The following is a 27,241-nucleotide window of genomic DNA, read 5'->3' as shown; positions in this document are numbered from 1 at the left end:
GGAACGAAGGATTAAGGGCTGTTAATCAATTTACATTTAAAAAATGATATTAAAATGAGCTCAAAATCATATCGTATATTCATCTACAATCATTACAATCAAGTAATTTTTTATGATTTGCGTACTCGTGATACTAAAGGATATCGGAATAGATAGAATTGGTACAAGAAGACTTATACGCTTACAACAATTTCAGTCAGAAAAGAAAAGAATTCTGGGTCAATAAGTTAAACCGAAACTGCACGATAAGATTCCATGAGATTTTGATCGTATCAATATTATCTACTTTAGCATAGTATTTCATACCATCCCAAAACATTGGACTAATTTTACAATTAAAATAAGTCTATATGTCACAAGATTAGCAAGTAAAATTAAATTAAATTAGTATTTGGTTTTATGACTATTGCTTTTCATATCAAAAAGTGTTGGCTGAAACGAATGGGTTGTGGGAAAATAGTACATTGAAGAGATAGAATGTGATAAATATCTTGTTTATTTATAATATGGATCATATAAATACTAGTCTGATTATGAGTCGAGATAATTTTGGGGTACACGATCAATCGTCTTAATCTTTTATTATGACGATTGTGGAAACAAAAATCGTAAATATTATGGATTCGCGTAAAGTCATAGAGTCATGTAAATTTAAATAGTTTTTCAAACATTTTAATATTTGTTTAATCGAATCAAACCCATATAATTTTAAATATATTGTATCTAGAATTAGTACAATTGGTAAATTAATGAATGTAAAACGACCCCTTCGTCTAACATTTAAACCCATCATGAGCCAATTTTGTCCCCATTATTTACTGAATTACCAAGATTGCATGTCATGAAAGTATTTTCTGAAATCCAGCTAGAAAAGTTCTCTGTGAGTATAATTTAGACGATTGTCAAACACTCGTATTAAAGATTTAAATTTGTTTGGCTTGCGTGCGTTAGTTTCTTCTGTTGCCTGTTTTGTGAACTTTCAATGTTTGCTGCCTTTGCTTACGCTAGATGATGTAATACATCTGGGCTCTTCGCAACTGACCTACATACATGAATTTATAGCAAGAAGGTTTCCTAACGATACAAAAATTTGCATCGTATTTATATTAATGATTAATATTTTAAGTGAAATGGAAGAACAAACTTACCTTCAAGTTTCATGCCGACATCGAGGCACTTTTGGAAGCGGCAGAAAGGGCAACGTTTCCTCTGTGTTTTGTCAATGTGACATGCTCGTTCTGCGACGCAGGTGTACACTTTCTTATTCTGTACTGTTCTTTTAAAGAAGCCTTTACAGGATTCGCAAGTAAGCAGGCCGTAGTGATAGCCGCTAACTTTATCTCCACAAACAGGACACAGTTCTTCGATCACGTCCTTCGTATCTGTTTGGTCGCAAACGTTGCCAGCTGTTGGCAAATAGGACCCGGGTTCGCTGCCTGTACCTGTTGGAAATAAATAAGAAGCATCCAGATTTGCGTAGCCAAAAGGCTGTTGGTCTGACGTGCATTGGTACGCTGCGCCTTGAGGCACGTATTGTTGTGAGGCTCCCGAGGGTCCACTTCCCGAGCCCGAGCCCTCAGGGCCTGGACTTAGATCGAACGGGGACATGTTAAGAGACATGAGGCCTGCCTGCTGGTCCATCGTCATGCTCGGCCGCACAGAGCGGCTGCTTGTTACAAATCCCTACGGCGGCGTTCAACCGCGACAACGTTCACACAGTCACTGAGTTCACTAGCGGTCTGACCGCAACACTATCTGCCGCTCGCGGGCTGCACCTGTTCAATCACTTTTGTAGAAGACACATAAATCCAACACATTTTTCCTACTCTAATTTGGTAAATAACAAGGGTTCAGACGCTAAGAGAAGAGTAAAACGTAAACGAACGGTGTGGTAAAGTCGGTTCAATTTTGTTTACGACGCGCGTCGTTACGATCGCAACGAGTGTTTTGTCACAACAGTACACGTACGGCTCTAGAGACGTTCCGCGATCGACTGGCGGCCGGCCGGCGACAACGGCGCGCGTGCCGGCGCCTCCCGCATGCGCGCCCCGCCGCTACCCGCAAAACCCCCGCCCGTTCGTACAATGGAAAACGATTAGGAGCCCATGTAATAAGTGAAAGTGAGTCGGTGACCCACTTTCCCGCGATCCAGGTCTATGTTAGTGCGCGTTCGCGCGGTTGCGCCACCGCGCGGGCGGTTCGGCGCGGCGGGCGCGGGGGGCGGCCCACTGACCCACTTGCGCGCGGTGCCGCAGCAGGGCAGGGTTGCCGCGAACATAGAGATTATGTTTACGTTCGCATAACAAATGTCGCTCGGCAGCTACTATAAACTCTAACGACAATTCTACGGCCGTAGAGCTGCTTGCTCCGCCTAACATAACTCGAGACATCTAAACTACTAAACATCTTGTAGCAAGTTACACTTACGAGGAAGTCGTGAATGTGTAATGTCAAGTTTTAGATACTTGACTTTGCTATATTGAGATGTCTGCATTAAAATGTTATGTCAACTAAATACAAAATTTGAATTCTACTACAATACACTATATATAACACTACTCAATATTTACAGATTACCTAGCATTTTTGGAATGCGTTCAACGAGTTAAAAGCTCATAATTTTTTTTCATAGGTAACTATAATTTATTTTTGATCTTAATACACCTTAAGTATACATGACCTGAAAAAAAATAAGAAGAACAATGTTTTCATTAAAGAAAGTCGTCATCATTCTAGTCGTATTCCTAATAATAAGTCTTTACTAAAACCTACTTGAAAATTTTAGGTGTACTGAGTTCTTTTCAATATCAAAAGCGAAATAAATTAAAGATCTTGACCTGGTTTTGCTAAAAATCAGTCAACGGGTCACGAACGAGTGACTGGCTGTGACAGCCTTGTGCTCGCTATGTAACATGTTTCAACGTGTCCTAATGCACTAAACGAATACTGCACATTACGAACACGTGACCAGAATGACATATTCAGACGTGATACAATACTTTTCCCCGGAGAAAACCCCTTGTTTCTGTTAACATGCGAGTAAAAAAGAACCAAACGCATATTACGGATTGCAAAAATTGAGATGATTTCTTTATTAAAGCAGTTTATTAATAGAACAAAACTATATCAATCACTCGAAGTTAATCTGGTATTTTATAAATAAATCCATAATATCTATAAATCTATTTTCAAATTAGAATATGTGTTCAAAATAATCTTATTGTGCATGCATATTCGATTTTATTTTTGTAATGACGAAAGAGACACATTTAAGTATTGCAAGTTTTTTTATTAAAAAAAATCTCTATTAGTATTACAATTAGATTATGTTGGTATTTCTAATTTCAATATTCATTAAATACTCTTAAGTCATTATGAAACATGTTTAATGACACGTTTCTTTCTCATAAGCATAAAGACAACCTGCCCTCAATATCCGCGACCAAGTCGAGAAAAGGTGTATAAGCCACAATGAGTCAATAAGTTTCGATTTCATAATCAAGACCTGAATACCGGATGAAAAAGTGACAGTGGTGGTAGGTATAGCAAGTGTGTCGTTTTCGCTATCGCTCAGACGTCGCGGCCCCCTACGAAAGCAAGAGTGTTCCGAAGCGCGAGCGCAACTTTGCTTTCTTCGCATGCGCGCATCTGACGTCATACTTTCCCCCGTGTCCGGTGACGCGCGTTGATGTAACGCATCGTAATACAGTGTAGTAATAGACGGGCTGTAGATTGTATTATCGCGTGACAATGCAAATTATTGGTAGACGTAAACATTTATGCGGGCTTTTTTTATTCATTATTCGTTGAACTTTTATGTTTATCATAGATTTACTTACGTGACCTATTAATGTGGGATAAGATATAAAAAAAATACAGAAATTAAAATAAAGTGTGATTGACCTTTATAGTATTGCTATATTAAATGATAAAACCTCTACCTTCTCTTAACAGTAGAACCGAGCAATGTGTAGTAGGTGTGAAGTATGGTTGTTCGAATGATAGTGCAATAATCGATTTTGATTAAATATATGTATACGTATTTTTGTCTTGACTTTTTGGTTGGATTTAGGTTAGGATTAGTGTAGAGCTACGTCTGCCTTTAGACGGGCGAAGCCATGTGACAGAGCTTAGTTTTGACCAATTACTTTGCTTTATCATTACATAGTATAAAACAAAGTCGCTTACCGCTGTGTGTCTGTCCTTAAATCTTTTAAATTACACAACGAATTTGAATGCGGTTTTTTTAATAGATAGAGTGATTCAAGAGTGTTTCTGAAATTATTAGCAATTTAAGGCTTCTAATGTGACGTAAATATACAATTTTTTTGAGCTTACATTGCAAACGCTAGCTGAACCCTCCCATACAGATAATGTACTACAGTATTGTACACCTTCAAAAGGTCTTCAAAAAAGTCCGCGATGGTATATGTTTATCTCTTAGGATTAGCCCAGAAAACCATTTTTATCCATTACTTATTTTCGAATCGATTTTAAGCTATACAGCATTAATCCTTATCCAATAACGTACCTTAAATACATTGTGCATTTCATATAGATATAAATATAAATATGGCATTTTACAGAATTTGTTTTAAATAAATCTTTTCAAAAATAATACAGATTTCAACTGCAGGGACGTAGCGGTTTGTATTGTCTGACGACAAAAAGCTATGAACGTTGTATATAATGACATTTTGTAGTATAAATAGTATCAGTATTGCACCCGTGCAAAGCCGGGGCAGGTCGCTAGTTTATCTTATAACTTGAATCACTTCTTTTAGACCACCGAGTTTATCGAGTCCTAAGCAAATATTGAAAATTGCGCTGCTTATATAAACATTTTGCTGAAACTAAATAAAAAACGACTTCAAAAACTAGCCTGAATGTACTTAAAAAAAAAATTGCTACATTTGCAATTAAATTGATAAATCTTAAAGCGATATTGAACACAACGCAAAAGGAATTATAATCAGTTCATAAACAAAAAAATATCCCGAAAATATTTTCGGTTTTAAAGGACTGAAAGCGTCAACAGAAAATGTCTAAAATTCAACTGTACAAAAAAAGTCGACAAAACTCCTAGTCATAATCAGCGTTAAAAGCAGGAAAGACTGCGTATAATGCATTTCATATTTCGCTGATACGACCCGGTAGATAGAGCACTTGGATCAAAGGTCGAGTTCAAATCCGGACAAGCACCTCTGTTTTTTCTGTCAATTTAGTAATATATATTTTCGAGTAATTGAAGACAAACAAAATGGAAGAAATTCTATGTCATGATACCTATAAACATCGCAAACATTTTCTCATTCATTCATATCAGTTGGCTTTTTTATTTATGTATTTCTGCTTAGTATGATAATTCATTCATAATTTAATGCAAACACATTTTTTGAAACGTATTGAAATTATAGTGCGAAAGCGTAATTGCAAACGTTATAGTTATTGAAACTAAATAAACTTGATACTTATAACAGTCGCTATTCTATCATACATTGTATTGAAGTCGTATTTCCTTAAAACAAGTTTCCAACTAAAAGTTCTTATAAGAAATTAGTATGTCCTATATTCACACATTATCCTCAATACAAAGGGGTCATTATAATCGATGAAACGAACTTGCGTGACGAGGCTGGGGTGTGTAGAGGGATGGGGTAGATTTGGGGATCCCGAGCCAAGTGCAGTGGGTTAGTGGGTCAATGATAGCGCCACGGCCTTATTCGGGCCAGCGTTGTGTACGTCACGCGAAAGGTACCTAACGTTAATATTTAATTACCTTTTTGCTATTGTTCAATATTATTTAAAATGTATTTGGGAGAAGAATTATTTCGTTAATGTTCGACAATATTTAAAAAAAATACGGATACGATTACGAAACCGAAAATCTATCTACTTATACAATTTATGGAAAACAATATAGAACGGAGTAGGTATTTGTTGAATTCGATGTCAGTTATGTACAATTAATATAAATATGAATTTTATAATAATAAGAAAATCAAAATTGAAATACTGCTGAGGTTTTGTTTTTACAGTAGCATCCAAATTTCTACTATGGTCACGTTTAACTTGTAGGTGATCCAAAAGTACTTAGTAAATAGTCACGGCGAACATAACACAAGGTAATATTTTCATTTATATTACTTATAATATTTACTGATTTTTTCTTTATAGTATTTATTTTTAATTATATTAAATTCGTCGTGAGTAAAGATATCGGGGATATACTCAATTTTTAAATTGTTTTACGTTAAAATATATTTTCTTTTGGTCGAAACTATTATGAGGCTAGTTTTAAAACATTAAAGAAGTAGTTCAATTCTTTGTTACCAGTCCGCTTTCACCTACTTAGACAGACAAAAGAACTTGTATGTATATTCTGCTCCAATATAGATGCTCGGAATAACAAAGCAGCATTACCCAACTCAGCAGTTGCAAAGGCGCAGGCGACCCGATTCCGAGATTCGTCGGTTTCACTCGCCCTCAAAATTTCCTATTCTCTTGATATTATCAGAGTATTGTTTCTATCGTGAATTATTGAATGTTTCAAACTGTTTATCAATTTTTCTAACATGTTTCGGTTTTTTATATTCTTGCTCATTGACAACTAAATTATTTTTATTATAGACCACTTATCGTTATTATAGAATCCGGATTCCATTTACGTTTAATAATATAATTAACACTTACAGCTTATTTGCGTATTTATTGTATGTACGTTATCTTTAAGTTAATATTTTTAAATAAAATAAAAAATACATTTTAAAATGACTGTTGGTGTAAAAGGATAATTTTTTGGCACATAGGAATTCTTTATGGAACACAGATGAGAACCAAGAGATCATTTTTCGAAATTCGTTTCCTTAAGAGGTAAATTATAAGATGACAGTTAGATAAGATAAGCTTTTGCACATAAGTATAAATATATTAGCGTTTGTACACGCTAAATCATTACGGTGCAAATGGTAAAACTATTTATCTCATTGCTTCATACTTGAATCAAATAATTCAACAGATTCAGATTCAGACTCAATTATTGAAATGAAGCCTTCTTGAACTGTACTAAGAGTAGGTGTTCCACAAGGATCCATTTTGGATCACTTTTATATTATGTATTAATTATCTTTTGTTCTTTGTTAAAAGTATTTATTTACATATGGATAGTGTATTGTTTGCTGATGATACCTCATTATTTTTTAAAGTTAATAGGAAGCAAGCTAATTGTGACGATTTAAGCAATGCATTGTAACTGATAAAAAGTAGATTTAAAAAAAAAAACTGAATGCCAAAAAGACAAAATGCCTACTGTTGTCTTACCTTATGTGTGTAAATGTAACTGATACTACACTATTTCTGGGAATACTTTAAATTGAAAACTTGAGTGAAAACCTCCATTCTTTCTCCATTCTCAATTCCATATGTTTATAACAATATTATGTATATTGACAATAATATAGATCTTATTTTAAAAAAACGGTGACTATCGTTGTATAGTTTCCGACTGCGCAAAGTAAATACACCCTTCTAAGGGTATTCGTTTCTATATTAAGATTGCACCGCTATTTTTAACTTCGTTTACTTTACTTAGGGTACCACGGCTAAGACTGGCGGGAGAGATGCCGCGGGGCTGCTCCTGGTCCGTCCTGATCGGCGTCAGGACGGACCATGTGAGTGGCCTCGTTGGGGGTAGGAGGGAGTGGGAGGGCTCGCTACTCGAGCCTCCCAGGTGTTTTACACCGGCGGTCAGCGGCGGAGCCTACCATCTTATCCGCCGCAGGGCGTCAGCTTCGTTGACGCCCAGCCTCCAGTGGCGGACTCGGGGGAGTTCGCCACATTCCCGCGTGGAGAATGAGGGGGAAGGCGCGCACTAGGCGCGCTTTTCATGGATATTCAGCCGCCTTACGGCGGCTACCGCTGGTGGGGTCGCGGTTGCATGCCCATGGCGATCCCGTGGCCTCACCACTCGGCGGCATGGTGGAAACCCGAGGATGGTTTTAGTGGGTAGGACAGGGCATTAGCACTAGCGTGCTCTGGCACGGGGCATTACTTCCCGGTTGAGTCCCACATACCCGTCCCGGTCCCCCGACCGGGACGGGTCGTTAAACAAAAAAAAAAAAGGGTACTCAATACAAGACTACATTAATGATAAAAAAAGAGTGGTCATTGATTGAGTAATTATTGATTTCAAGGCAGCATGACTGGGTATGATATTAAAATACCATTTAATTTATTTAAATGGTATTTTAATATCATACCCAGTCATTACAATGGTGGAAAAAAGTAACTACAGAGTTTCTTGCCGGTTCTTCTCGTTAAAATCTGCTTCCCGTGCCGGTGGTAGCTTTACTTTTAATTTAACACTGTAACATGACGAATCAAATCTACTTGCATTAAGAATTATATATGCAGATAGATCAGATTAACCTTTTTGATATAAGATGATGTACTGGTAATAAGCTTCTGCAAATGGTTAAAGACTAATGTTACAGCTATTCTGGAAATGTTCACCTAAACGGGTTAAATTGGGGATGAATGTTTGTATTATGGTGAACCATTTATGATGTTAGAAATATGGTAAGCGACGTTCATGACTTAAATACATTTATTACAACAATTATTGATTTAGGGAATTCTTCGCCTAAGAAATGAAAGTACAGGGAGATATAAGTAAAATTTCTTAGTTTTTGAAATTGTATTTTTGGTAATTGGTGTTTTAGGCATCTGTTTAAAAGTAAAACACAGTCGTCGATAGAGCGTTATAATAGATCAATTGCATAAGGTGGTGATGAAATATTTTTCAAATATTTTAGATGTTCGTCATTTTTAAGAGTTAGAAATATATACCTAAGCTCGTGTTTCGTTTTCTGCTTTTGAGTTAAAGATAGTTATAATATTTTTAAAAATAAATATATCTTCTCATTGAAATGTGGAAATCGATACTTAGACTCATAAGAGTAAAAGATTGCCGGTATAGTTTTTTGATAATTCACCCATTAAAGGCGGTGAAATTTGAGTAAGCTTGTATTGGTGTTTTTACTATTTTAGTTGTAAGAAGTATAAAAATCGTTACCACATGTAACGATTTTTTGAAGTAAAAAAAAAAATTCTTAAAAGGTTAAAATAAAGAATGAACGTTTGTTTGGATGACGTAAAACCAAATTAAACACGTTATTGATAAAAATAGAAGCATCTATTTAAATAGAGTTCCAATTGTTAAACTTTAATAATTAAGGCAAGATTTTATACAATATACCCAGGTTTTGTGTGTGTGTGTGTGTGTGTGTGTGTGTGTGTGTGTGTGTGTGTGTGTGTGTGTGTGTGTGTGTGTGTGTGTGTGTGTGTGTGTGTGTCTCTCTCCAGGTCGGTTTCGGCTACAGCGACTGTTATTCTAGACAAATATAGTAAGAAATTACATAAAAGTAAAAGTAACAGGTTTTGTATTATAAATATGTAATTATAGTTAACACCCATTCGTGAAGTTTGAATTAAAGCTTATGATGTATCCAACAATAATTTAGAGACGTTGCATATATAATTTAATCAAATATTTTAGTCGCATTTTATTTAGTTTTTATGACAGTTTCTGTAAATTCATAATATAAAATATTAGATAAGTTGATTCGTTGCAGACATTTTTTTTGTTACTGTTGTGTAACCCTGCACTCAAATAGTATGCTGTGACCGAAAATATTTAATACTTTGGGTACAAGGTTGTACTTAATAATAATTGAAAGAAAAGCATTAAAGAGCAGAAAGTATGTTTCAAATTAGTTTTTTTACACAATATAACATCAGTTTTATTAATATAAAACAATTTGAAACTAATAAATTAAAACAAACCTTATATTTATAAATAAATTTTATAAATACGTAAATGTAATATTTGTTCATTGAACTCATTTCGATTCTCGACCTAAATATATAACCATTGTTGAATTCGCCCGCGACACATTTATTTTTGCACAACAGAAAATTGAAATATATCTACATGTTCATTGAATATGAAATGCTCATGTCTATAACATGACGAAACCGAGCTTCTCGGCTAAAATATACCGTTTGGCAACAACCTTAATAAATAACAGTATAAGTTTGGTTCAGGTAGCGAAATAAAATTGAAAAGACACAATAAATAAAAAAAATCATCCCGAGAATTATCTCTAATTGGTATTGTATTGCTTGTTATAATATATTTTAGTCTAGCGACACGCCGAACGGGTATTTTATAGTATCTATGTTTTTCAAAAGGTTAACTAAAATGTGACCGAAAGAGATGACAAACGCGCTGTTTCAAATATAGTAAAATTTTATTTATACTATTAAATGAGGAGACATTTTTAACAACAGAGCTGGACATAATATTATTATATAAGTAGCTAGTAATATACAATGAAAAAAATTAACCAGACGCTCCGCTTTGACAGCGCCAAATTGTCCGTACCGACAATTTTTGTTACGAAAATGTTAAGACGACTAGTAATAACTCAGAAAATATGTATATACAATCTACAATTTATTACAACATAGCTGAAATTTAACTACTAATTATATTATTGTATGTAAGTCAATGGCTGGACCGCCTATCCCAGATGTTTATAAAAAAAATCCTTCAGATTGAGTTTTCTGGAAGAGATGCTAATTAGCCTTAATTGATTATACTTTAGTTTCTCTTTTTAGTATTATTTCTATTTTTATATATACATATATATTTTATTTTTTGTGATTAGTCCTACGATTTCTGTATTTTATGTTTGTGGTGTACAATAAAATATATCAGTTATTATGTGACAGATTTGCCATAATATATGAAGAGATAGATATTTTGTGGTTGATCCAAGAAAAGCTACCAGCAAAATGATTCGCGTTGACGTGACTCACGTGCTCACGGAAACTAAAAAAAAATATAAATTAGTGCGTTGTCAGCGCGATGCGTTTTTCTAATTCAGAAAACAATTATCATATTTATTTAAATATTTATTGTTTTCTTTTATATCGTTTTTTCTAGACAAATGTCTCGATATGGTTTAGTGCATGTGGTTCTTACGATACGATATGCTTATGTGGCAGGCATTATAAACAGTGATGACTGTGGAAATAAGTAAAAAAGGTAACAGCCGCGTCCGTCACCACTATAACGCTGCGCTATTGATAGTGCAGACTTTTATAGTAACATATTTTCAAGCTTTTTTCTATTATTTCAAAAATCTATATTTAGTCTAGTATTGTGACAGAATATTGCCTCTGCGTTTTCAACATGCAGAGCTACAAAAAAAAATCCTATTATATGTTCATGTATGATCTGGGAGGATTATTTATGTTTTTTATAAAAAACGAAGAGATTCAATGTGGCAGACATCTAGGCTCAAGATATTAAAGAAAACTTTATGCTCGCGCCAGATATCATTTAACAGATTTACATCCAAAAAATATCAATCAAAGTAAAATTACTATGAATAGTAATCAATCAATAACACCTATTTCAAGATCCATTAGTTATAATATAAATTAAGTTTCTCTTTTTTTGTAACTCACTCACTACAGCACGAAATGTCTAAATTTTTCGCATTTTAAAGTCCATGAAGACGTAACTAGAACCTTAGACTTATTTAAATTTTTTTTATCTTTTCGTATTAACGTGCCGCGATATAATTATATAGACGATTTATATAAACCTAAAATACGGCCTGCCTCATGGATTTTATTAGTTTCCAGGATTGTTTTTCACCATCAGCCCCAACAAATATGACTAAATAATTTAATTCCCTTTTTTAATGTGCACGTTAAACCATAATTGCATTAGTAGATATGAGTGAGTGACGCTCCTGCTTTCAAATTAAGATGTCTAAGTGTGCGTGAGACGACCAAGAGTTAAGAGAGCAAAAAAAATACATTTATTTTTGATTATTATATTTATTTTATAATTATTTTATTAAAATATGGATAATTGCAGGGGAAAGAACGCGCCTTCGTGAGTGAATAGATCTATATTAATGCTAATATATATAGTTTTAATCTTTAATAAAACAATAACAAAACCAAGTTGGGTTAATTGGGTGCCTTATCAATAAGACATCCGTTATCGTCAAAAATATTCAATTATCAAAGTAACAAAATATTTTTTGTTTAGGCGTATTCACAATGAAATACGCATTTTTATTTATTTACCGAACCAACAATTGTATCTCTTTATGAAAATAAATATTTGAAATAGGTTATGATTTTACACGTCAAACGTATTCTGAGCATTTTTTCCGAATCAAATATTAAACATTGCATGATATCTTGTTTTCATTTGAATTTTCTTAGTTTCGCAAAGTATTTCGAAGTGGGTCGTCAAAGACCACTTAAGTCAGGAGATTTTCTAATGAAGCTGTATGTTAACGAGTATTCATATGAATACGTGGGACAATGAGAAGTAACGAGATGATATATTTTCTTATTATTTACATGTTATTCTAGGAACTACTTGAAGAAAATTGTATAATTTGTTTATATTTTTAGTAGAAGGCAGAATAAATACCAACACGATTAGAATTTACCTACATATTTGTTTTGTTCTCAATTCGATCAGGATTTCATCCAAATAGTTATATTGAAATATTTCTCTAACAATCCTCTTTGCTCATCCAAATATCGACCTAGAGTTACCATTAAAACCGTATCATGAAAAAAAATATGAGCATTGAGAATAACTACTACACGATATATTTTTATATACATCCAGAAGTAGTTAATAGCACATAAAGCTTAGGTTAATAAAATGCCGCATAAAAAATATACAATACGGTGTGATAGAAGGATTTCAAAGAAAATAATTATCGTTAATCAATTTTATGAATGTAATTTTGTACAATTAATGCTAATGCCGAGGTGGCTTTTGATTCAATCTACGTTTTAAAATGGTACGAATATTTTTTTACCTTCGCTTTGCCTTTTACTAGATTAATTATAAAATAAAACCTAATCGTTCCGAGCAAGTATACATCGTTACAGGTTCCGGTCCGGTATGTGCTTGTTACTGAAGACCTATGTATGCCACAATGGTTTCACCTAAATACGTTTACTTCACAGCCGCGATGTAAACCGCGCAATGAAAGCATAGTTTAATGATAATTTATTGTAAGATACATTAAAATTAACATAATTAATTATTTTTGTTTATATTTTAGTCGTTATATTGCTCGTGCAAAATACAAAACGGAATGTTGAGACAAAATACAGAGATGCGACATCATCAAAAAGCAGAGCATTGAGTTTTGTTTACAATTTATCAAAGTTTTTTTCGTACGTAGTTAAATGTATCCCAACCTTATATCTTGGTGACATAAATTTCTTGGTCAGTCCAAAGATAGTCTCTCCGACGTAGCTGCACAATTATGCATGCTGCACTCCAGTTTTATAACCTTAATCCGATTTTAAACAAAGAAAACGAAATTTACACGAATTTATTAAGTACAACACCTACAGCAAGCGCCTTTGTGATTGATATATTGACTCTGATATTTATAATAATTATATTTTAATATATTTCTATATAATATAAATTTTATTTATTATATATAGAAAATACAAAAAGTGTCAACGTTTTAGTTTTATTTTATGACATCAAACTATTAGTAAGCAATAAAATAGTAAATACATATAATAAGTGCATAAATGAATGTTCTGGAAGGTATTCAAGGTCGACTGGCGGTACACGGAACAACTGTCTCCTTAACTACTTTTTTCGTTTTACTCTTATTGCCAACCGCTTATAAACAGCCTTATTCAGATATAAAACATAGACGATATTTTAACGTGAACATTTCTGTTACAATCAAATAATCAGTTACACATCAACATTGTGAAATTACATTCTTAGCAGTGGAAATAATATACCTATCCAATACAGAATATTTATAAAAGTTAAATTGGTCGACGAAAATAGGTTAGTTCAATCGATATGTTCTTCGACTTGAATATGTAAGATTGTTCATATAATTATCTAACTATTTAATAACCCTTCACAAAAAAATTAGTAAGATAAACATTATTATCTTGTAGTTAGAGGATAAATAACAATTAATATAATTTTAAAATCATAATCTTGTTTTAGTTTTAATAAACCTCTTTTGTTTCAATTGATAACATGGTCTTTCATTTTCGATATATATCATATTATTTAAAATTAATACATTTTACTATCCATATCCATGATGTGTATACTTTTACTTAATCACAAGTGTTTCTTTGTGTAAGTGATCGTTAGTAAACCCGAATAAATAAATAAATGCGAGCGACACCGTGTCGAATGCATTAGCATAAATCCATCAAATGCAACGTATAAGTCGGTAGGTAAAATTCAGCATGATTAGGCGTTGACCCACTTTTTTATCACAGGCCGAGGCGATGAATGCGCGGGTGTATAAATAAAAATACGATTCTCCTACCGAAAACATTAATCAATGTAACATTACGCATATTATTTAGCAATTTTACGAAATACAACACGAGCATCATAAGTAGAGACAATGTATGTATTATAATTTGCCAATACTTTGCACGGCATGAACGCACAGCTAGTTAATAGTGTCATCGGATATATATTATTGATAAGTTGTTAACCTTTTTGCATATGTAAACGAAAATTCCGCCTAACATCAGAGTTTTTAAGCAATGTGTAAGTTTTAAAGACAGTATTACCTTTATATTATATTTATTCCAATAAACTAGATCTGGATTTTTTCATTAATATTTACCACTGACCGAATATTAAATCGTAGAGTATATTTAGTATTTTAATCAATAATTGCAACAAAACAAGATAAAGAGCAAGATAGAACTACAATTTTTTTCTTATATATCTGTAGTTAGGTAATTGAATCTGGTATATTAATTAGGACAAAACTAGAAATCATTTCAATTCAATTTAAATAATTTCTAAGTTTTAATTAAGAGTTAGCAAACTATAAAGCAGTTGATGTCAATTGCCCTACAGCTGCAAGAACCCGTGGATTTTCCCTTGTGAAAATGCATGGCTGTGGTCGGACATAGTTTTCTTTGTGATGGTACCTTAGCCATTTTTTTTTGTAATGTCACCATTTAATTGAATTTCGACATCAATAACTTTGACAAGGACTAAAGATGCAAGTTGCAGCTGATTGACTCTTTAATTTCTACATGTGTCCGACAACATGGCGTTAAATTATAAGTTATTAATATCTGTCAATGAGGCAACGATAATGAAAATTGTTCTTCGGGTTGATATACATATGTATATTTACAACCCACTTAGTGAAGTCAAGCAAATTGATGAAATCAATTGATGCGAAATGATTATTATCTTTCGAGAGATTGACTCTACAATAAGTTAAATATTTTTTTTTAAATATTATAATTGTGAAAAACAAAATATTAAATTGAAGAAAAGTAACAAATGATGTATTTCCAAACACATTATTGTGAATGATTTATACTCAAGTAGAAAATAGTGTCTCATATTGGGTTTATTTTGAATTAGAATTACTTCAACATTTTGAATGTTTTATAGACGGTTTGGAGCAATCATACGATTATAATACTAACCAAGGTTTTCTCCCATTTTCATTCCAAGGATCAGTTTTTTGTCCAGGTTTATTGTTAAGCAATATGGCCTCAAAATGTTAAATTCGCATGTTTCTTACGACACGAGATGTCGGTTGCAACATTTATCTGCACACATTTCGTCAATGTAATGGGAGTGATCGGAATGACAGTTTACAGATAGTTCAACTGTATTTAAATGTGGCAGATATTTAAATTATGGTATTATAGCATAACGCTCAAACTCAGAACGCTATTTCTCACGTACATGTAAATAAGTAGAGCCTTGACCTCGTTACCACGATTTTAGCGTTATTACAAAACGTTCCAATGATGCGGCCCACATGACTCTGGAGGATTTACTACGAAATTTGATTTAATTTTAAACTTTGTAACTTACTGTACAATAACCGTGTCATACAAGGAAAAAAAGGTTGACTTTAAAATTTATAAGCGGTAAAACAAAAGATTTTATGGTTATGGTCCAACTATCGTAGCTAGTTTTTCGATGTAAAGCTTATCTGTCAGCTCAAAAACACAATGTGAAGCCGTAAAAAAGGTATCATTCGTTACCGTAATTATTAAAAGACCCATTTACACTCAGAAGTATGTACCCACATCATACTATCTGCTCGTCCCGACTTTGTACGGAAAAAATAATATTTATACCCAAAATATTTTTAACAACTGTGCTAATGAACACGCCGCAGATCAGATCACAATGTATTCTTTCACGCATTTACATATGTATCTCTAAATATTTCTAAAATTAGTGGTTCCAATTGCAAAGTGCAAATGCCAATTTTTATCTATATAACACGTTTAAAATTAATATATAATATGTATTAATAATTTACTTTAAATAAATCTTTCATTTTATTTTAAAAAGAAATATTACCTTTATGTACATACTAGCGACCTACCCCAGCCTCGCACCTGTGAAATTTACTAATAAATAAAATAATATGGTATAAATATACTCTACAGTACCCAGGAAAAATGTGGCTCTACCAGCGAAAAATTTAGAATCGGAATATTATTTCCGGAGTTTACCTCCTTCACACAAACAAATAAATTGTATATCTTTGAAATATTAGTATACATACTATCACTGGTTTTTCTGAATACATTTAAAAAAATCACAACACATTAACATACGACTTAGCAGATGTCTGCTTGAAATTATATCATAGTAATAATAAAATGAAAGTTCCATATCAAACGAATTAGTAGATTTTGTGAATCAAGAAAACTATACATACAAATAAAATTACCTTTTTAATACCTATTAGTACGATTGGAAACAAAATGTTTTCGGACGATCGGCTACATTTTCAAGTTATTACACATATATTAGATTTTACGTAACCCTTACATGCGTTAAACGACCCCCCCCCCACCTATCGCCCTCAATTCCTATTAATCAGTTACCGCGTATATATTAACTGGGATTCTTACTGATGTAAAATATATATTTATTCCTAGCATGAATGCCAATCGTAAAATGTAATTTATATCATATGAGCATATTCCAAGACAGCTTAGAGGATAAAACTTCGAATTGTTCTCTTGAAGGGTTCTCCCCTCCTCTTGAAGGGGTCTTAAGAGTTAGCAAGACATGAAGATGTTTAATGTTCGATTTTCGGATGCCCTTAACAAAACTTCCCTCAGCCAAACCAAAGACCACATGTAATATTAAATATTGATTGGTAATTTAATCCGAAATAAATTTAAGTTATCGAATAAAGTATTACATACTAAACAAATTTTTAAATGTATATTTTTATTTATTTATAGCAACAGTCGCTAGTAGTTAATAGTGCTTTAAAGGCAGACATTAAAAATATCATGTATTTAAATAAGGAACTATCTTTAACCAACCTACTTATTTAATTAAGAGCGATAACCAAATTGAACGAAAAAAGATATATCGAATTTAATTTACACATTTTTTTTATCATACCTACTAGTCATACTAATAACATAAAGCGGTAAGTCCTAATTATTACCTCACATTCACACGAAACCTGCGATATGATTACTATTTTTTTCTTGTGTGTGTGTGTGTGATAATGTAGATGAGCTTAATATAAATAAATATTACAGTCAAAGTTTACTCGTATATATATGCAAATGTATAGATGTTTTTGCCAATTCTGTAGTATGATACTAATATAAATATATTTATATTTCGATTTTATGTAGAAAACTAGGGAATTAACAATAAAATAGCACTTCATATTAATATCTAAAAATTTTTCTTCATTTATAAGTTAAAAGAAATTAAATAAACATACATTATAAAATAAAAAAACGGTTTTGTATATAAATTGTATCTACATATGTATATAAAGAATTTTCTAGTCAAAGTCATATTACTAGTCAGTTATTGTTGGAGGTGGTTTCATTCGAAGCAAGGAAAACAAGACAAACCAATCAGAACCAATATGATGCATTAATATCTATACAGATTGGCTTCGGCAGGCTTTGACATGCACCGATTTCATATTAAACTGATAGATAGGTATTGTAGTTGTAGTAATAGCATTAATTGTTTAAATTTCCTTCCATTAATTGTCTAACATTTCCTTTACGAAACTGAACTTTTTATTATTTTTCGTATCCCGATCGTTATATTAATCACATTAGGTCCTGACAAAAAACATCATACATGTTAAAAAAAATACAACTAATATTCTTGAAGAAAAATTGCAACATTTTCAATTAGGGAAATTTTTAGATACCTCAAAGTGTATTCATGAATTCCCATTTTTACAGCACCTATACGATTTATTCACTTCAGCCGTTTAAGATTCGATGAATCAATACATACCGATCAACGCATAATGCGCAGACATACAAATATACAGAACGCGTGGAAGTGGCACAAGGCTGTTGGTAGAAACGGCGCGGGCTGGCGCGCGATCAGTATGGAAACAACGGAAGCCGATCATTTGCCAGAAAGCTGCTTCATTTGGGTAAAGTAAATTCGGATACCGTGTTTAAATTCTATGTATTAAACTTTCACATGCCTATCGAACCGAATTAGTAAATTTCATAATACAGAACCTATTAGATATTTAATGATGTATTTAAATTGGTTTAATTAAATATATTTGCAATTTAAATAAAAAGTTAATTACACATTTTTGAGTCGTGCTATATATTGACTAACTCGGCAAGGTCGTGAGGTTGAGCAACAGAAGTAGCCCCAGAATAATGAAGACATTACAATATAATGTACATTTAGTTATTAAAAAATATTAATTAGGTTTATGTAATGATTATTGCTGAACTCTAATTAACAACAATAACTTTTTGTTTTGTAAACACCTTTTACAATCTTTATTCTATAATATAACGATGGTGTTTTTGTACCAAGCGTTATATTAATTCCAGTTTTGGCATTTTTTAAATAAATCTTATTATTCTATGCCTTTGTAAATTAAATTATTATGATTATTTACAAAAAAGTTGCTTACGATTATATAATTACGAATACATATTTATTAACTTAAAATATATATTCAAAGTTTTCGTTTAATGAAAAAATAATAATTACAAAATATTACTGTGTAATATGGCAAAAAAAAGATTTCGACATGACGTATATTTTCCTCACCGCTACTAAAATAATAAAATTTATTTTATTACACAATAGTTAATTTAATGCAATATACCTTATTATTATACAGATAATTATGTTTAATGTTAATATTTTCGTATAATCTTTTTATCAGTTTGAAAGTAAATGAATAAAACAGACTGGATTAGGTTTTAATAATGTTTATGTAAAATTAATAAAACAATGTCTACGGTTAATTGTCGAAGTAAGAAGAGTTTTCGAGGCGGAGAAACAGAACCATGATGTCTTCTCAATGCGTTTATTGGTACACATTGCGAAATAATCGCGCTGTCCCACTTACGGAGATAAATTGAATTTCAATTTTGCCAAAGGGCGATCGAATCGTACGTGAATATTAAATACAAAATTTATATATGCTATCTTATGTTACATTATGTATTCAAAATACATTTTTTTTTCATAGAAATGATAGCGACATTCGTAACGGAGAGTATTATTTGAATAGCATTCTCCGTTTTGAATAATTATTAAGTTATATTTTTTTTACATAAATGTAATAACCGAGGCAAAATCTTCGATTTTATATTATATTGTAATGTATATAACTATAATCGTCACAATAACAATTATATATTCATATCTAGTATAGTTTAATATGTTTATGTCATTTTAGCCAATTTTTAAACGTACTACAGACGAGTTTACAAATATAGTTGGATGTTCTGATTATACACATATGTACTAAAAGTGGAATATTACAATGTTCGATATATAGTAATATATTCTTATGAAATTCCTATTGTATTCCATTTTCATATTGTATTATATGTTCCTTCGTTCAGTAACTTATTATTTATTACAATTGTTTAAATGAACAGTATAAATAAATATTATGGTGGTGACATTAAGAGCTGGGATTCCCAACATTTATTACCCAGTTGGCCCCTTTTTTTTCTAGACTATTTAATTTAACGATATTACAATTGGGGGACAGACAAATACGTTGATAGCTATAAACAGTAATTCGTTTTCTTTATATAACGTTACCCAGGTTATATTACATCTTTATGTTTGTGATACTATATGATAAATAACAATCAAAGACAGAAAGCAGGTGAATCGCGTACCGCCGTGTAAATACCAAAGCAATTTCTTTGGTATTAATTTATTGTTATAAAGTTCAAGTTTCAATTATCATTGCTAGATGGAAGTGGAATGTACTCTTAGGCTTGGCATACACGTCACGATTAAGACAATATTCCTAGAATTAGCTAGCCGGTTTCGTTTATATTAATTCATTCTGCATAGTATCTCCTCGTCAAAGGTAAAAATATATTCACAGTTCGAGATCTACTCCAGTAGAATTCATTAAACGTACGCCACGTACATTTTACATACTTTGACAAAATGTATTTTGCCGATTCTTCTTTTTATGAGTTTGGCGATGTCGGCAAACTTGCCCAGCGCGATGTTGGACGTTATTTATTATAATTATCTAGCCTATAGACCAAGGCACACCTTGAGAATGAAATGATCGCATTCAAGCGAATTCAAATAAACAACGTTAGACAAAAATATTTCGTGGATCTTTTTTAAATGGTACTTGTAAAGTCTGGAATGTTTTATTTTCAGAAACGATGGTATTTTGATTTCAACTATCAAAGAGATGGTTATGCAAGATATAAAAATTAGGTAGTTTAAATGCGACAAATGATATACTTACATATAGGTATGTGTTTGTCAAATCGATTGATTAAATGTAGTGGCAGTTAAATTAATATGATGATATGTTGGCTTCGACTCGAGATGCCTTTTATAAAGAGAACTAGTAAATAAAAATTTTGTATTTTTCGTCATTTAATAATAATTAATATGCACCAAGAATTTTATGTATATATATGTATTTTTTTTATGTAATAGGTAAGCTGACCGACAAATGGGCCACCTGATATTAAGTGTTAAGTGCTCACTACCGCCTATAGACAATGGCGCCGTTAGAAATATTCACCATCCCTTACTTCGCCAATGCGCCATCAACCTTGGGAACTAAGCTGTTATGTCCCTTATGCTCGTGCTTGTTGCTCACTCACCCTTCAACCCGGAACACAACAATACCAGATACTCCCACCAAGTATAAGAAAGAAACAAAAATCCAACAATATACAAATAACAAATTAGCTTCTGTCCGCACCAACACTACTGCCCATACAATCTTTAATTTAGACACTTAACTTTGATACGTGAAAATCGCGAAAGACTCATTCTCCTTACCTTTGACCCTGAGTATTTTTTTCCATAAACAGAATTGTGGGGTACTTCAACATTTTATTTATAATTATATTTGAGCATTTTTACCAATTATCAGCTTGTTGTAAGTTTATGTATCTTCACTCTTGTTTTTAAGTTTAATTTGACCGGATTATGAGAGCCGCGTTTATAACTAGGATAATGGTCGGATCTAAGGTTCAGCTTTTCTTAAAACTAAGTTATATTTACAGGTTTAATTATTATTACAAACAATAAGGCCTAAATTGCTTAATGGCAATATGAAAAAACTAAAGAACAATGTTTTGCTGACAGAATTCTTCTGCGTTTTTAAATTGCAGCGTTTTAAAAATGTTAAACACGCCGTGCTTTATTGTTTGATCGCGCCACAAGGACTGATTCATTATTAATATGAATGAAATCGATGAGCCTGTTACCATGCTAGGGCTAATTTTCGACAGCATTACGAAATTAAATGAAAACAAATAATAACAAAGCAGTCGGTAATTTCAATTATATATATGTACATAATCTAAATCTTAATTCTATAAATTTATTAAAAAAGGACAAAGCAAAGGACTAAGTAAATAATTTAAACCATTAAAGTATTGAAATGTGATAAAACAGCCACGTGGCACTTTAGTTCTCCGAAGCAAATCGATTCATATTGATCTGAACTTTGAATCCTATCGTTACGAACCATCATGACCAAATCATATAACGATTTGTCTTTTGTAAAACAACAAACACTTACTTTATATTGAAAAATAGCGGAATATATAACTGTCTAATTTGAGAATAGTTGCCGTTAATTGATCTATGATTAACTCTTTTGAAACAACTGCAAGCAAGGACCGGTTTCCTTATTATGATAAAATATGTTAACTAGTTTTAGGTACTTAAATTATCACGTTATATAAAATATTTCAACATAATCAGTGAATGAAAATTATTTCTAGACTATTATTTAATATAATACCTAGTAAACTTAAGAGCAAAAAGTGTGCATAAACATACCTAGCGAGCTTGAATGTAACAAAAATACTTTCTGAGAATTGTTCGATATCAGACTCTATTTTGAAATGTCAATCCAAATGAAATGTTTTCAATCTATTGTCAGCATCATTATTACTTATCACAGTATATGTAGCTATATGGAGTAGGAGTCACTTTTAAGGAGTTGTGATACTAAATTATTCTTCTACTAGACAATAAGTACATATTTTTCTTTGGGATTTAATTCAACAGTTTCTCTAATTAGTTTTAAACCTGCAAAAAAATGCATGTTATTTATTTATATAATAAAATTCCGTAGATTTTTTACTGTGCCCTATTTATAAATCTAAAAAACATCGATAAGGCGTTACTCAATAAAAAAAATGATATAAAAGTATCAATATTCGTTGATCAATATAACTCGTTGTAGTTTTGTATTTAATTTAATAATCTAACATGACGAAGTAACATTATTTTCCATTAGAAACATTATTTACCAGGATCAACTCGCATGAAGATGACACGAGGTTTTACTAAGACAAAACCTATTGTTAGCGATGTTAGCATTAAACGCAGCTTCTGAATGTTTGTGAGAAAATTGACTGTTTGGATGAGTTATACTGTCGTTATTGCTTTGTAGGTAGAAAAAGAGTTGGATAATTAAATAATATACCATTTATATTTATATGTTGATTATAAACGAAGGATAATTAACCAGAAATTAAATTTTTATGAAAATGGCTAATTTCGACTGCACAAGATACTAGTTACATATAGTATCTAAGTTAATCTTCACAAATGATCCACCTTTGTTTTTAATATACATTATTTTCTTCGGTTAATATAGAGGCGTACCGAACAAACGTTTAATAGTATACTTTTACATATTGATTGGCACATGCAATGGATGACCTATTTCCCAGATTAATTATTTATAATAATTGATTTTCTACTTAATCGGCCAGCATTATTAAGGATTGTGTCAATTCCAAGTGTACTTTTTGTTTTTATGTAGGTACTATGATTGACTGGTGTATTTTGTAACCGAGTATTTTGTTTAGGACATAATTTACACCGATAAATGGACTTAGTAATACCAGCTTTTTAATACCAATTCAAATTGGTATGCAAAGTATCGTTAAATTTCTTTTAGGACATATGAGAAATATGTTATAAAAATGGAAATCTTATTTCAGCAAATTTACTTTGTAGTTTCATGATCTGTTAGCTCGCCAATTATACGTATACACAATTAGAACGACAAGTGGCTCTTGACTGGAACGTATCACCTAGTAGCACTTTGGCCCATTAAGAAAATGTAGGTTTGTTGAGTAAACCCAACTGCAATCTCTCGGGACCTTGGAGCGGTAGGAGAGGGCGGGGAGCCGAGGGCGCGGGGGGCACGGTCGCAGATGACGCGCGTCCTACTGACACACTGACACACTTACCCAGTGACAGTGGTACTGCTTTTGGTCCGACGAGGTCGCTCGGTGCGTCCTACGTGTGCATTTATATGTATAGTCTATGCCATTCTAACGTAGGGGACGCCGGACGACCAACATCCATTTGATCCAATGCGCTATTACGTACAGTTACATAGCGAGGAATAAACAGATTCGCTTTTTGTTGATCGACTTACTTGCATGTAACCTCTATGTTGTACAAAAACAAACAGTGTAACTTAAAAATTTATACGTCAGTTATGAGGCACAACAGTTTATTATTCTTATTTCCTGGACCTTTTGATATATAACTGGTTAACAGTTCCTCTATGCTTTATAAATAAAAGCATTATTCTATCTATTTCAGTCGGTTGATGTTGAATTTTTTGCAACGTTGAAAGATCAAAACCATATTTCTAATTTTCTGCTGAGAGGCTGATAACAATCAGTAATTGAATATAAATTTGATTGTAAATTAAATGAACTCAATTTAAATGGTATCATGCAATCTGTTTATTTGAAACCGAAACCTTATAAAGATTTACAAGCGGTATTACATAAAAATACATTATAGCGTAGAGTGAATACGTTGTGGTTGCGACTTGCGCATAATTTTGCAACGTAACGTTTCGAATGATTGTCTCGTGACATTCACGCGTTAGCAACACTGATTTATATCGCGTTCTTTGTTATGAAACTTTTGCACGAATTATGAATATTCTTATTTAAAAGAGAGCTTGATCTCATTGTCGCTACAAGAATTTTTTAATATTCCTATAAACATCTCACTCACATTCATTTTTTAATCTTAATTTCACAACATTTAATCTAATATATATGTAGTTTTTCTCTATATAAACATAAGCTACGTAATATGCGAAGCCTATATTACATCTATTTTAATCTTCGAAAGTAGCTTTTTATTTTTGACTACATCAGCAAACGATAAAAATACAACCAAATATCTATAAGTATCTATGCTTGTGAATTATTAAAGCTAATTGTGTATTAATGTTCAAAGTGAAGAGTATTCATATGATTGCTCTAAAAACAATAGATAATATCTGGCTCAAATAACAAGACTCTCCCACGAGAGTCGAGTATTTGCATTCCACAACAGACTTGGGTCACTTGTTATCTTAAAAAACTACTTAAATAAAAACATCACACGCAACTATTAATTTCAAGTAGGCTTTATATTAAGACTCTAACGTCATAAACAACAAGCTTAATTGTTACCAATTAAATATGAAATTATATGTAATAGTCGCCCACTTTGTAATAAGCAATTTATAAAAAAAAAATCAATCTTTGTAAATTTAAATAAGAACTTCTTTCGCTTTTTCCTTTAAAAACAATTAGTTTATGTTTTAAAATGTATCGCTTTATAATACCACATTATACGAAATGTTTAATTTTCTGGCTGTATCGATACATTATTAAACAAAGAGATTGAAATTAGTTGATTAAAAGGTTATTTTTTTTATCTTTTATTTATTGGTCCATGGTTCAAACACCAAGTCCGACCGATAAAAGGCTTTTGGGATTTCTGCCGATTTTTTTTAGTGGTTTATTGGTAGCGTGTGCAGTCCATGCTTCGGAAAGCACGAGAAATGTTTGAAATTAATACTGTACTTATATTTATAAGTATCAGTATTTTGTGAAAAAAGAAATTAAACTATAGTTCCATTTGTTTTTGTTATTTTGTCACATTTATTTTCAAAGATAGTAAGGTTTCCTGAGTGTTATCTACTTAGCATAGTATTTCTGGAAATATTTTGAACATCTATACAAATCTGACATATGAAGGTACCTACATATATGTTAGTTTTTATAGCGTGCGATTCGAAAGGACCTGTGCCGTCAATTTTCTCTCGCTAATCGCTCTCGCTAATCGAGTCGATATCTCAGGAAATATTTTTAAAAATATTAGTCTGATATTATTATAATGCATATATCGAGTATTTATAGGAATTAATACATTACTAAACATCTTGGTCATATTAAAACCCATTTGGGATTATATTTATGTGTATACAGTAATGCGCCCTTTTAAGCATAATATATCTGCTAATATTGTTAATTATACAGAAGTATATGAGGTATCTGTTTGTTGAGGGACGTAAAACGGTGTAGATAGCCTAACTGTAGTCGACGCTTGTCAGACCCGTGGCGTCACGGGCGGTATTCAGTAACAAGGCGCAGTTGCCATGACGTAAATGTCACGTTTCAAGCCAATCGAAGCTTGAGAATACAATACAATTATGTTAATCAAAAGTTCTCATTAAGGTTAACTTTATATTACACCCGCATTATATCAGAGTGATGGAAAACGCTCTAAACTTCAATTAGGAAAGGCCTTAGCGCAGTAGTGGGCATTAATAGTTCTTACTTTAAAAAATGTTCAATTAAACCATCCACGAACTAAATTCAATTAAACCATCCATTCAATCGTGTTATAAAAATATAGTATTTTTAAAATAAGTATTACTTCAAGTTTCAGTAAGTTTTCTCAAGGTTTCGTAAATTATAATTGATGAAATATTTTTGTCAAGGTTGACAGTATTGCGTAGAGATGAAAGGAAAAATACGTAGTGATACTCACCTTGTATATTATTTTGGCAATTAAATATTTTTAAAAATCAGTTAAAATTGCGTATGTATGCGTCTTACTAATATGTGAAAGTTTGTACGTTGGTCGCATCATCACGCCCAAATATGACGGACTAAATTAGGTTTACAGAAGATTGTGCAATACAAATATTTTTAAGTCTGTTTTTCATTCTACGTAAAAAATAAACAAAGTCATATTAATAATTATCTAATAATTCAACTAAGACTGACTAATGGATGTTATTACCAAGACAACCTACGCCAATAACATAGCAATCGACCTTAGTCTTAAGGGAACAGTGTGAATGGATCAAATCATGTGTTGAATCTCGGGCGATAATCTTGTTCCATAATTGCCCTTGGCATGCGAGCAAATTATTTAATCATTAATACAAGGGCACTTATTGAACTTGTCTCCCATTGGGATTAATGATAAATGTGGAAATCAGAAATAAAAATAAAGTTAGTCTTTATAAGGATTCGTTGATTACGATGCGGATGCGAAAGTTTAAAAACCAATGAGTCACGTCGTATCTACCAGTTGGAGAAAATGGAAATAAATAAACGTGCCGGTGTCGACATCGTCGAATTGTTCAAAGAAGTACCGTGGTTTGGTTTCTCCGATATCCTTATAGTATTTTAACTTATATATATTTATATTTTGCGGGATAGTGTAGTTTCCAATAATGATTACACAGTAATGTTAATATCGATTCATTTTCAAGAACGCAGTGACCTCGACACAGTTGTCTGCAGAATACTATCTGCATTTTCC

General features: G+C 32.2%; 1 protein-coding gene across 4 annotated transcripts in view; it reads right to left on the bottom strand.

Annotated features, from left to right (window-relative positions):
* Positions 1–27,241, bottom strand: part of LOC125076247 (nuclear hormone receptor FTZ-F1) — a 69,388-nt gene that overhangs the window by 22,932 nt on the left and 19,215 nt on the right. For 3 of the 4 annotated variants that reach the window (XM_047688332.1, XM_047688333.1, XM_047688334.1), the window contains exon 1: positions 1,149–1,980. In XM_047688332.1, coding sequence (XP_047544288.1) covers positions 1,149–1,647 — 499 coding nt within the window. In that variant the 5' untranslated portion in view covers positions 1,648–1,980. Of the gene's footprint in view, positions 1–1,148; positions 1,981–27,241 lie in introns of those variants that run through there. The other variant, XM_047688331.1, reaches the window with a different exon arrangement.

The sequence above is a fragment of the Vanessa atalanta genome, chromosome Z, assembly GCF_905147765.1.
Source record: "Vanessa atalanta chromosome Z, ilVanAtal1.2, whole genome shotgun sequence".
In the NCBI taxonomy this organism is placed as follows: Eukaryota; Metazoa; Arthropoda; class Insecta; order Lepidoptera; family Nymphalidae; genus Vanessa; species Vanessa atalanta.
Note: the sequence above shows the minus strand (reverse complement) of the source record. Positions and strands in the feature narration are given on the sequence as shown.